Source organism: Pygoscelis adeliae, unplaced genomic scaffold (genome assembly GCF_000699105.1).
Source record: "Pygoscelis adeliae isolate BGI_AS28 unplaced genomic scaffold, ASM69910v1 Scaffold453, whole genome shotgun sequence".
Lineage (NCBI taxonomy): Eukaryota > Metazoa > Chordata > Aves > Sphenisciformes > Spheniscidae > Pygoscelis > Pygoscelis adeliae.
In genome coordinates, this window is record NW_008824450.1 from 1038205 (window position 1) to 1050368 (window position 12164).

General features: G+C 55.8%; 1 protein-coding gene across 1 annotated transcript in view; it reads left to right on the top strand.

The window, feature by feature from the left end:
* The window catches only part of PLXNA1 (plexin A1), a 106015-nt gene that overhangs the window by 33728 nt on the left and 60123 nt on the right, over window positions 1-12164 (top strand). Inside the window, exons 3-7 of the mRNA XM_009321039.1 lie at window positions 4704-4844; window positions 6994-7094; window positions 7565-7688; window positions 9788-9941; window positions 10582-10681. Of these exons, the coding sequence (XP_009319314.1) occupies window positions 4704-4844; window positions 6994-7094; window positions 7565-7688; window positions 9788-9941; window positions 10582-10681 (620 nt within the window). The remainder of the gene's footprint in view (window positions 1-4703; window positions 4845-6993; window positions 7095-7564; window positions 7689-9787; window positions 9942-10581; window positions 10682-12164) is intronic.

Below are 12164 nucleotides of genomic sequence, written 5' to 3' on the forward strand. Positions count from 1 at the left end.
CCCTGTGGTGAGACCAGGTCTCTTGGTGACCTTCCACATGTGCCCCCGAGAGCTTGTTTTCAGTCCCATGGGGAGCCGGTGGCCCACCCCAGCACCCCCTGAACCCCGGCCAGACCCCTGCCGGCGCATGTTAAATCCGAAAGCAGCCTTGGCATGTCTGCAGCTGCCTTCCCTCTCCGCCTGGCGTCCCTGGCCTGGGCTGAGCTGTAAAGCCCTGTCCTCCGCCGCCATCCTCCTCCAGACCCGCTGCCAGCGCTGGATGGCCGCCAGGTCACGGCTGCTGCCCTTCGTTCCTCTCATCGCTCGTCTTTCCAGAAGGCGGCACTGGGGAGATGCTCCTCTCTGCCTTGTGCCCATTGCTGGTGGCCGTAAGGACGTTTAGAGATTTTCCCCTTGGTGGTTTGGTGAGTGGCAGTCGGGCAGCGATTATGGCAGCGGGGAGGTACCTCCTCACCTGGACAAGCCTGGAGGGCGTCTTGCCCAGGGGAGCAAGCGTGCTGCAATGAAAGGAGCCTCTCTCCTCTCATGTGTTGTCTCTGTCCTTCTGGTGGCTTTTGCTTCTCCTTGCCTTTCACATGGGTTTCGGGTCCCAGCCTTGTCTTGTACAGCTCCTCAGGGCAGCGGGTCTTCACTGGTGCTGGCTGTGGTGGGGCCTGGGCCCTGCAGAAGCTTCTGGATGCTCTGGCATCATGCTTTGTAAAGGAGAGCCAAGCTTTGAAGGGAGCATTGGGCTTGAGGCAGCAGCAGGACCGGCCGGTGCTGTTGTCCGGCCGTGACCCAGCACCACTGCATGCTTCTTAGCAAGGCGATGTGCTCTCCTCCTCCAAAACCTGTATGGAATGGCAACTCCCTTCTCCAGCCAAGACAAGACCATACCCAGGAACCCTCTCTGGGCCTCCTGGGGGAGGACTTTGCCTCTGCCCAGCCGGGGCGTGCTGTGCTGCAGTCATTCATTACATCGGGGTGCCTGGGGGGTTGAAGCATTGCATGCCATCCTTTCCCTCATCGTTCCTTTGCCGGGGTTCTCCACGGCTGGTCTGGAAGGCGAGGGACCTCTTGGTAAGGTGAGATGCCTTTGCATTTCCTGGCCTTGCGCTGCCTCCACCAGCCTGCTCGGCTTCTGGGGGACCTGGTCTTAAACCCTTCCCTCTTCAGAGTGAAGTTGTGCTGGGTGCTCGCCCCATGGGGTGGGCTCCTTGTTTGGGTGGGAAGGGTGTGCATGTGGGTTTCTGGCAGAGCAGCCTCTGGGCTTGCTTTGAGATGACTCACCCCAGCAGGGAGCTTGTAATTTCTTGCCTCTGGTCTCTTCTGTTTACTTAATGAGGCAGCAGCCCAACAAGCCGACCCTCGCTCCTGCTCTTCCGCCTCAGCATGGCCCGGGGTCCAGCTGCCCCCTGGGGCTCCTGCCAGCCCCTTGCAGGAGGCAGCGCCGCCGAGCCACTGCCTGAAGCCAGCCCGAGGCAGGCAAGAGCGAGGGCAGGAATCCTGAGCAAGAAATTAGTGTGAGTAATTATTAGTATTGGGTAATTATATCAGCGTCAGGATGAGGAGAAAGGTTAATAGGTTTATTTATTTATTTATTTTTGGTAAATGTCTTTTCCCCTGGGTGGGAAGGCAGGCAGGGTGGGCAGGAAGGAGCGTGTTTCCGAGGGGGCTGCTCTGATTAAACCACATCCTCTTCCCCTTTCCCTGCCCCCAACTACCCCGCGGGTGCAGGGAGAGGGGGGGAAGCGGTCCCTCCCAGGTCTGTAAGAGATCAGATGGGAGGCACCTTGTGCATCCCATGCACCGCTCCGCCATGTTATGGTCCAAACAGCCCGTCCCCTTCCCCCCAGCCGGGCTGAGCAGGTTCCCATTGGGCTAATCCCGCTGGAAAGGCCCTGATGCTGGGTTCCCACCTCTGCCTGCGTGGCAGCAGGTGCTGTGGGCAGTCAGGTTCTCCTGGTATGGGATGATGTAGGGGTCTGTCTGCCGGTGATGATCTGGTGCTGGGGAGGAGCGGCAGGATGGGTTCGCCTACACGAGCTAACTCAACAGCTGCCTCGTGCCCTGCCTTTTGGCCAACCAGAAAACAGCTTGATTGCCAGGTCTTCCAAATTTCATTTTCCTGAATCCCAAATCCAGATATAGAACATCCTTAGTGGGAGGATAGGTGCAGGAGAGAAGGGTTTCCTGCATGTGCATGCCTGGGGTGGCCCAGTGCCCCCTGCCAGAGCACCCTGACATGTGGCAGGCTGGGCTCCAGCCCCGTTTGACTACCGAGAGTATTTTTAGGTTCTTCCTGGAGCCTCAAATTAACTGGAAGTGCTTCACGTCTGTTGTTTTTTTTTTAAATACATCTCTTTCTCTTTCCCAGCACTGCACAGTGCAATAATGTAATGGGGAAATTACCCCGCTAGTTAAAAATTACTGCCAGCGCGACATCCAGCCATAGATCTATTTTAGAACCAGGGTAAAACTATATTGATTCTTCTGTGCCGCAACTGCAGCCCATAAAAGGGTTGGAAAGGTGCGTTTGTCATGTTGCCGTAGCAAGGAGGGGAGACAGTGCCTCGCTGGGGAGGGGGGATGCTCCCTGTTATCCTCCTCCAGAGAGCTGGCTTGGACAGGACTTTGTAGGGGAGAAGCTGACAGCTAGGAGGGGAGCGACCTGCGAGGGGATGTGGGGAGGCAGGGTTGGGTCCTGGGGGTGATGCTGGGTACCACTGGGCAAGGGGTACTGCAGGACAGGGGGTGCCATGTGGCCCTGCACCACAGGTGTCTGGGGCTTGACCTCCTCTGATGTTTGGAGTAGGAGAAAATGTGGTCCTGGACCTGGGCAGAAGGTGTCATGTCGTGTCGTGTCCCGTCCCCCCCCCCCCCCCGCAAACACAAGGGGAGGGCAGACAGAGTCTTTAGGACGGACTTTCGGCATCTCTGGGTTCCCCAGCACACAGTGGTACCCAGGGTGGCGGTGATGGGGAGCAGAGTCTCTGTAGGGCTCTGGCAAAGGATGCTGAGAAGGCAGGTAAGTACCAGGACCAGTTTGGGTTATGGCGAAGGCTCTTCAGTCCTGCGGCAGGACGTACAGGGGGTTTTTGGCTGTGCCGTGGGCTCCCAAGAGTTAGCATGGCCCTGCAAGCCCAGTTGCCACGTCCCCCGGGGAGAGGGCGGCCCCTTTGCTCACTGCTGTGCAGGACTCGTCACTCTCTGGTTGCTCAGGGGTCTCTTTCTTAATTAAATACATTTGTTTTGTAAAACTGCCTAAAAATAATCCGGGGCTGGTGCATGCAGGAGGCTGGCGGTGAATCAAAGGCGCCGCTCTAATTAAACGGGCCCTGGTTTGTTTGTGAGCCGCATACATTTCCATGCTAATCAGCTGCACACCGGGATGCTGCTTTCCCGGCCCGTATCCTCCTGATTGGGAACTATGCAAATGCTGGCAGCGATTTATTGCAGGAGGGGGATGAGGCGGCTGGGGTGCTGGGGGCGGCTGCCATGGGGGCACAAGGGCTTGGGCATGGCTGTGCCAGGCCGTGGGAGTGGGTGCGATAATCAGGGCAGAGCTGTGGGATGCCTTTTGTGGGGGTGCTTCAAAGCAGTGGATTTGGCCCTGTGCAGTGGGGGCATCCCGAGTCCTGTGGATGGGGGTGCCAGACTGGCTCCCTGCATGTGCCAGCATCAGTGTGGAGCCGATCCCGGGCAGCGTTTGCTCCGTCTCGCTGGGCACGCTGCTTGCTGGGTTTTTGGCAGAATGAGCTGCTGGCGTGGCCCCCATCCCATCCCATGGGAGCACACCAGACCCACTGAGCCATTTCTCCGGCACTGTCTCCCCTGAGGCTGCCCCGTAGCAGGGGACAGCCCGCATCTGGGGGTATCACAACCGATGGCAGTAACAGGAAGTGTCCCTCACTCGCAGAGGTGGCAGTCAGGTTACGGCAAGTAGCGCAGCCGAGTTTAGCTCCTGTGCGGTGGGTGCCTCGAGCCCTGTGGTGCCTCCTGATGTGGTTATGGCCGGTATAGCCAGAAACCAGTGTACTTAAGAAGAGCTTCAACGTAATTGCAAGCCGTAAGGGGATTAAAGGCCTTGCCACGTTCCTGCTCAGGGAACAAAGGCGCTTTCTGAACCTCTCTTGACCCTCAGCTTCCTTGAGACGCTCTTGACTTCCCCAGTCATGAGCCCAAGCATTTCCTCTGATGGATGGGGAGATGGGAGCCCTGCCTGCGTGCACTGCAGCATCCTGCCCGGCTGGGGCTTAGTGCGGTGCAGTGTGCATGCCGCTTTCGGTACTGCTGCAGCAAGATGGGGTTTGCTGCTTTGCTGCAAGCTGGGGGCTCATCTGTGCCATGCTGCAAGTTGGAAAGGCTTTGGGGCTGAACAGCAGTGGGAGAAGCAGGGCAGCACATAGGGGGGGGCAGCGTGAAAACCAGGGATGTGGCTTCCCTCCCTGGAGAGAAGTGAACACCATCAGCATAAACATGGTGCAAATGCACCAGGCAAATGCAAAAAAGGGAAGAAAACATTGCAGTTTGGTCTTCTGGAAAGGGTTGGGAAGTTTGCAGAGCGGCTGCTACTTGGCCATGCTGCAGTGGCCATGGCGTGGCCATGCTGGTCTGGGACGGAGGGACGGCATCCCTAACGGGGCACATTCCCCATCCCACTCCCCGGGTGGGGGCTGTGGTGCATGTGGGACCATGCTCACCTCACCTTACTCTCTCCACAGATCCTGGTGGACTTGCCGGCTGAGAGGAAGCACCAAGTGCTGCAGTACGAGAATGTCGTGGCCCACGAGGGCAGCTCCATCCTGCGAGACCTGGTGCTGAGTCCCGACCGCCAGCACATCTACGCCATGACCGAGAAACAGGTAAGGGGAGGGGACGGCAGCCCCTCTGCTCTCCTGGCTTGGTGGCCCACATTGCCACCCCAGCCTGCAGTCCCATGTGCTGGGAAACGTTTCGGGCAGCTCCCTGGCGGGGTCTGCCCTTTGCTTCCTGGGGTCAGGGCTGCCTGGAGACTCCTGTCCCAGGGCACGGGGGCAGCTCCTCTCTGCAAAAACACTGCCCCAAGGCACTGACTGTGGCCCTGCTGCTCCTCTCTTCACTGGGGCCATGCCCCAGGCATTAATTGTTAGCAGCAGCTGCTTGAAATCCCAGTGGTCCCCAGGGGCTGAGGGCTGCCTGACCCTTCCTTGCTGCAGGGAGCTGGCCATAAACATCCTCCCTGCTCCGGCCATCCCCTCCTGAGCAGGGTTTTTGCAGGTTAGCAGAAGCTCCTTGCTCTGAACGGCTTTTTCTCCTCTGGGGTGGCTGCTTTTGCACCTTGGGGTGGATGGGACGGTGTGCCCCCAGACCCCAGCATGCACACCTCGGTCCCTGCCTCTGCTTCTGCTGAGCCAACTGGAGGTACAGACGCGATCTGGATCTGGCACTGCCATCCTGGCAGCACGGTCGGGGCTCACAACAAGAAGTTTTGGTTGGCTTTGCAAGTGTTTGTGTGATCCCCAACCTGCCAGAGAGCTTGATGGTGTGAGTTCATCCATCCATGGGCTGCATTGGAGCAGGTGAAGCAGGTTTGTGCCACGGCAGTGGCACTTTTTGGATCCAGCATCAGCGGGGATGTGTACTGTGGCTGGTGGGGTGATGCAGGGCAGCCGTGCTGGGACGTGGCGTCCCTGTGTCTCACAGCATCTCCACTGCTCTGCCCGGGAGAGGTGTGCGCGGGTGGGACCGTGGCTGAGCTTGGCGCGTAACAGGTCTCCTGGCCGCCAGTCTGGGGGCTTGGGAGGGGGAAGGATGCTGGAGTAGGGCCGTGGGTTTGTCTAGACAGCCTCATGGGGAAAGTAGAGCCCTTTCCCTCCTCCTCCCAGCGCCTGTCTCTGGTTTCTGCTCTGCTGCAGGAAACCCGCAGCTTTCCAGGAGGGGCAGAAACTGTGTTTGGGCTCCTGTGCAGCTGTCCTGGCTGTGTTTCTGTCCCTTGGCTGTGTTTCTTCCTTGGCCTGGCTCAGCTAAGCCTCCCCTCTGCAGGGGAGATGTTGGAGACGTGGATGCAGGAGGGGGCTACACTGAGCTGGACTGGGGATCTCCCCCAGGGGCCACCGTCGTTGCTAGGATTGGCATGTGCCTGTGCGGGGTCTGCCTGGGGGGGACCCGCTGCCGACCCCCTTGCCACCACCTGCCTGAGGTGATGTCAGGGACAAACAAATGGGAACGCTACAGGTATCTTCATTGGTATGCAAACAGGAGGGTACTGGTTGGCCAGCCGTATCCCAGCCCTGAAGGCATCATGCTGAGCCCATCCTCTGCTGAGCTGGGAGGAGAGAGGGCACCCTGGATTTAGCCTTTGGTAGAGAAGTTTGCAAATTTTAATTAATGAGTGAGTCCTGCCCTGTGGGAGCAGTGAGGAAACTGAGGCACAGGCGCAGCAGGCACGGGCAGCTGCCTGGTGCTGATGGCTCCTCGTGGCGGGTGAGCAGGCAGCTCCCTGCTTCCTGCACCCCGTCCTCGTTCCCCCCCTTCTCCTCCCCTCTTCTTCCCTCTCCTTAATAAAACCCACTCTCTTCCCTACTACGGCTCGGTGTTATCAGAGTGCTGGTGGAAAGTAATTAAATGAACAGTTGTAACAGAGCTCGAAGGGCTCGACGAATGAGGGGATTTTAATCAAATCTGGAGGAGCAATTAATAAAGGACCGGTATGGCGTGCCTGGCCGGTGCTGGGAGCCGGTGTGGTGCTGAGCTGGCACAGCCCGGTCCCACAACCCTGCGAAGGTGCAACGGTGGAAGGAGCTTGGTTGGGGTAAAAGCCTCCCTGGGGTGGAGGTGTGGCCTGCAAATGTGCTGCCCGGGCCCGGGAGAAGAGCGGGCGATGGCAGGGGGCTCAGCCTGCTCCCTGCTGCTGCCTCCTCTCTAATGGGCCAGGGTGAGTCTGTGCTGGGTCTGTCTCTGCGGGGTCTAGGTGTGGGCACAGCAGGGAAACGCGCAGTCCGTCCTCCTGCACTCCCTGCCTGTTCCCCACAGGTGACACGGGTGCCGGTGGAGAGCTGCGAGCAGTACGAGAGCTGCGAGCTGTGCCTGGGCTCCCGGGACCCCCACTGCGGCTGGTGCGTCCTCCACAACATGTAAGTACCGCAGGATCGTCCCTGAAGCCGCGCCAACGAACCACGGTTGGCAAACTGTGTCTGTCCCCCCTGCTGGTCTCCTTGGGGACAACCCTCCCCGACTTTGGCCCCGAAATGCAGGGGGATGGAGCGGTCCAAGGGATCCGTCATCCCTTCCCGCAGCGCCCAGGCTGCGCTCGTGAACACCCATGCATGGTGAAGCTGCCGGCAGGGCCCGCTAATCCTGCCCATGGGCTCCCAGGTTCGGCATCCTTGTGCCAATAAGAAAAACTGAATATGAAAACTTCCCAGAAGTCCCCAGTGCTGTCACCAGGGGAAAGCAGAGCTCCCGTACAGGCCTCGGGCACCCCAGGTCCCTAGCTGGGCATCACCTCCGTGCCAAAGGGTCTGTTTGCTGTGGTGTCAGCCCAGAGCCACACAGGACCTCAGGGATTTCTCCTCCTCACCGTGGCGGTTTCATCCCCCTCCAGATGCTCACGCAAGGACCGGTGCGAGCGGGCGGACGAGCCCCAGCGCTTCGCCTCCGACCTGCGGCAGTGCGTCCAGCTCACTGTCCAGCCAAAGAACATCTCGGTCACCATGTCGGAGGTCCCGGTAAGCCACCTCTGCTGCCCGCGGACCGCCCCCAGCCACCTCCTGACCCTCTGGAGGCAGTGGCTGGGGAAGCGGCAATTAAATATAACTAATGAGTATATGACAAATAAGGAGAAAGGGGAAGAGAGGTTCGAGACAAATAAAACGTAGCAAAGCGCAGGGCATTGATGAGGGCTGGCCTATTGATGGAGATAATAAAGCAGTTGATGAGTATTCAGAAAAGACACAAGCGAGCAATAAATATTTCTCCATAATACAAACAGCAGCATCAGAGTTGCTGTTTGTAGGCCAGCGATCCATCTAGCTCAATAGCCTGTCTCTGACCCTGGCCTGCAGTAGGTGTTTTGGGACGAGACTTCTATGCACAACCCGCTGCTCTCTGCAGACAGAAAGGATGATGGACTTTCCTGAAGTATTTTCCAGGCCATTAGCACCATGAAGAGAATACAAAACAGCATACAGTAGCAATAAAGTTTTGAAAACTGCCACGTCTGGATATCTGGCACTCAGGAATCCTAAAAAAGTTGGTTGAGGAGCTCCATGGCCTGTGGATATTTGTAATAATATGACTTTGTAATAAATAAGTGAATGTTGAGAATAGCCCAAGAAACAGAAAAGGTGCTCTTTTTTTTGCCCAGATGCAGAAAGGACCAAATGGTCCGAGACCGCTTAGTTTGATGTCAGGTTTAGAAAAACTAAAGGAAAAAAACGGGTGCAGGATACAACTGATAAAGAATTAAGGATGGGAATATAATTAATGCCAGTCAACGTGGTTTTATGTCAAACAAACCACATTTTGTTCTTTGATGAAATTATGACTTGAATTAGAAGATGGGATGTGATGTTTTCAGGCTTCTACAAGGCGTTTGACTTGGTACAACACAATGTTCTGATTAAAAATTAGCATTATACAATATTGATAAAGCACGTGTTAAATGGATTAAGAGCTGGCTCTGTGACAGATCTCAAAAAGCCCTCGTCAGAGGGGAATTGTCACCGGATGGAAACGGTTTGGAAGGCGCTTCTGCAGGGGCTAACGTTCATTGGTAACATGGAGATAAATGGGAGATGGCTGCAGATGCGACCTGCAGAGGATGCTGGGGCGGGGGGGTTGTACAGGGTGAGATTCCCCTGCAGAGCAGTTGGGTCTGAGTGGGGCTGGTTTAGCAGACAAAGCGGGGTTTGATCTTGCCAAGTCTGAAGTTCGACAGGGAGAAGACAGGCATTTGCCTGGTGTCCTGGAAAGCAGTGCTGGGGCTGAGCCCTCGCTGCAGGGCTCCTCGGGCGAAGCCAGGAGCTGGGGTGGCGTTTTCACCTCTCAGGTGATTACCTCCGTGACCGATGGCAGGGTGCTGCATGGAGGTCTGGTGTGGTCAACGCGGGAATGCTGTGCTCGGGTGGGAGTCCAGCTTTTAAAGGGGGAGGCTGAAAACCTCCTGTAAACATCATGTAAATGAGTTGAAGGCTGGAGAAAATGCCTTGCAGTGAGAGACTTCCAGAGCTCAATCTGCTTAGCTTATCAAAAAGAAGATTAAGAGGTGACTTGATTACAGAGTATAAGTGCCTTTACAAGGAGCAAATATCAGGGACTAAAGGGCTTTTTAATCTATCAAGTAAAGGCATAACAAGAACTAATGGCTGGAAGCTGCGAAAAATTCAAATTAGAAATAAGGCAAGCGTTTTGTAAAGTGAGAACTGCTGACCCCGGGAATGACTTTGCGAAGGAAGAGGTGGATTCCTCCCCTCCTTGGCTCTGCCGGAGCGGATGCCTTTCCGCGAAATACTCTTTAGCCCGATGCTGTGCTTGGTCTCTTTAGAGGTGAGGTATAATGGCTTGTGGTACGGCGAGGGCAGAGGACGGGAGTCTCTCAGTCATTCTGTCTTTTAACCCATTTAAACCCTCACTCCTTGCCTGAGCGGGGAGGTCTGTGGATGGGACTTGCCTGCAAAAGCCCAGAGCAGGTCTCCCCACCACATGTGGGTGGTGGAGGAGGGATTGTACCCCTGGTCTTTTCTGTTGGCTGGACTTATACATAGCAGACACGGAGGAGTCTTTTTCGCTTGTTATCTGTGTTGATGCTCTTGCCTCTCCTCCCCAGCTGGTCCTGCAGGCCTGGAACGTCCCAGACCTCTCAGCAGGAGTCAACTGCTCCTTCGAAGACTTCACTGAGTCCGAGAGCCGCATTGAAGACGGGAAGATCTACTGCAGCTCTCCCTCTGCCAAGGACGTCATCCCCATCACCAGGGGCCGTGGTGAGCTTGTGCCCTGGGGTGGGAAGAAAGCCCAAGACAAACCTTTTCCCCCTTGTTGCCCCACAGCCAGATGTGGAGGAGGACAGTCCTCCTGTGACAGCGATCCCCGGCCCCCAAGAAATTTTTGTTCTTGGGGTTCTCAGGGTGTGGGAGGAGAGGGACATTGCTGCTTATGGGTAACTGGTCCTTGCTCTCCTTGAAGCCATGGGCACAGTTACTTGCTGACACTGTAGTGGTCTGTGCACCAGTCCTGGGCACCCTGGCCTCATTCCCACCTATGGACCATTCCTGGGCAGATGTCTTGTAGGTGGCCATGGGCTCTAGAACATTCTGCTGACCCCAGAACTGTTAAGCTCCCCTTCAGTACCACCAGTACAATCCAAGGCACCTGCCTCTGTGCCAGCAGGTTGCAGTTAGCTGTAGGGGCTCAGAGCTGTGCTTGGACTCTGCTGGCCTGTTTGGTGGCTGAGTGGGGGTGGGTGAACCCTCTCTTTTTATTGCCAGATTCGGGAGATTTTGTTAGTTAGCTGGGCTGAGTGGTGATGCCCAGCTCCCTCCAGCCCATCACAAGCCTGGGGCTGAATGCTGGGCCATGCACTGTGTCCTTTCTGATGCCTTTTTCTGCCTGGGTCTCTCGCAGGGGACAAGCGCGTGGTGAAGCTCTACCTGAAATCTAAAGAGACGGGGAAGAAGTTTGCCTCAGTGGATTTTGTTTTCTACAACTGCAGCGTCCATCAGTCGTAAGTGGCCTGGGCTTCACAAGAGTGCTCCCGGAACAGATTGGTGGGGCAATGTGAGATTGGGAGAGAGATCTCAGCTTTGTGGGTACTGATGTTGCAAGAGGAAAGGGCAGTTGACTATAGTGGTGTTTGCAGTGAGAAACCTCCTCCTTTTGCCCTTGTAAACTGGGACGGTGACCAGAGCACCCGCAGTTGGTTTGGGGGTGTGGGAATGTGTAGCATCAGGGTAGAACCTCACTTAAAAACAGGGCTGTGGGTTTGGCAAAGCTTTGGAAGAAAAAGCGAGTTTACTGCATTGCAGACTGTAGCAATCCATGTGACCGAAAATGCCAAGCATCTTGTTATTCCTGGAAACAGTTAATAGGAGTGACTTGGCGATGCAAAAGGAGAAGCCTGTGTTTTCCTGCAAAGGTACCTGCTTCCTAGGCTTGCTGGAGAGCAAGCTGGAAAGTTACAGCAACATAGGATGGAACATGCTGGATGTCCTGAGGTGTTTACCCAATGATTTCCTAACTGGAAGTAATTATGAATTTGCTTTCTTGTCAGGCTACCTTGACATCTACTCCACGTAGGGGTTTTTAGGCAGTTTGAGATATGCACGTGATAAAATAGAGGAGGTGTGGATTATTGATGTGCTGTCTAAGCAGGGTGTCTTAAAGGCTCTAACAGTGAGCTCCTGATGAGGAGCTGCGGATGGTGAGCTTGAGTGGTGGGGAGATGGCTCTGCTGTGGGAACATTGGAAAAGGTGCTGGGGTGTGTTTGGGCAAAGAATTTGGAGCTCAAGAATGCAAGCGATTTCATTACCCTGCCAGAAACTTCCCATGGATGGTGGCGCTCCGGCTGATCAGTAATTATAGATAAGCAAATGCAGAGTGATCTCTTTTTGGCGGCTGATTGCAAAGTATCTAGGCTGGCTGGGGGGGCTCTGCTGCAGATGGCTCCTCCAAAGCCTGTTCAGCAAACAAGCTGGGTTTTCCTCTTCGGTCAGGGAAAAGCGGGTGTGATGCGGGTGCCCTGGCTGGGTACCTGCAGTGAGCTCCAAGGGGGATGCGTCAGAGGAGAGCCCCTGCAAACCTTGTGCATCACAGGGATCCCTGCCCTGCCCTGCCCGCTCTTTGCACAGGGAGCGGGTCTCGGCTCCTGGGAGCGCTGTGCCGGCGAGGGAGGAGAGTTTGTAAACTTGACTTTCTCCCTCACCTTGACTCCCGAGATGAGCTTTGTCTCCCTTCACATCGTGTGGTTTCAATAACATTAGCTCAGCTTTGGCTCAGGCTGGCTGCATGTCATTATTTTGCAAATCAAAAAGCAGATGTGACTTTTATTTTTCTAAATGAAAGAAAGACTTTTAAGTACAAATGACATCGGATTCGGTCCAATCGGGGCTCCAGCATTTTGGTCCAGCAGGAAGAGGTAGTGAGGGAATTGGCATTTTACTTTATGTGCCTGACACAGGAGGGGAAAAAAAAAAACCCAGCCCCCCCC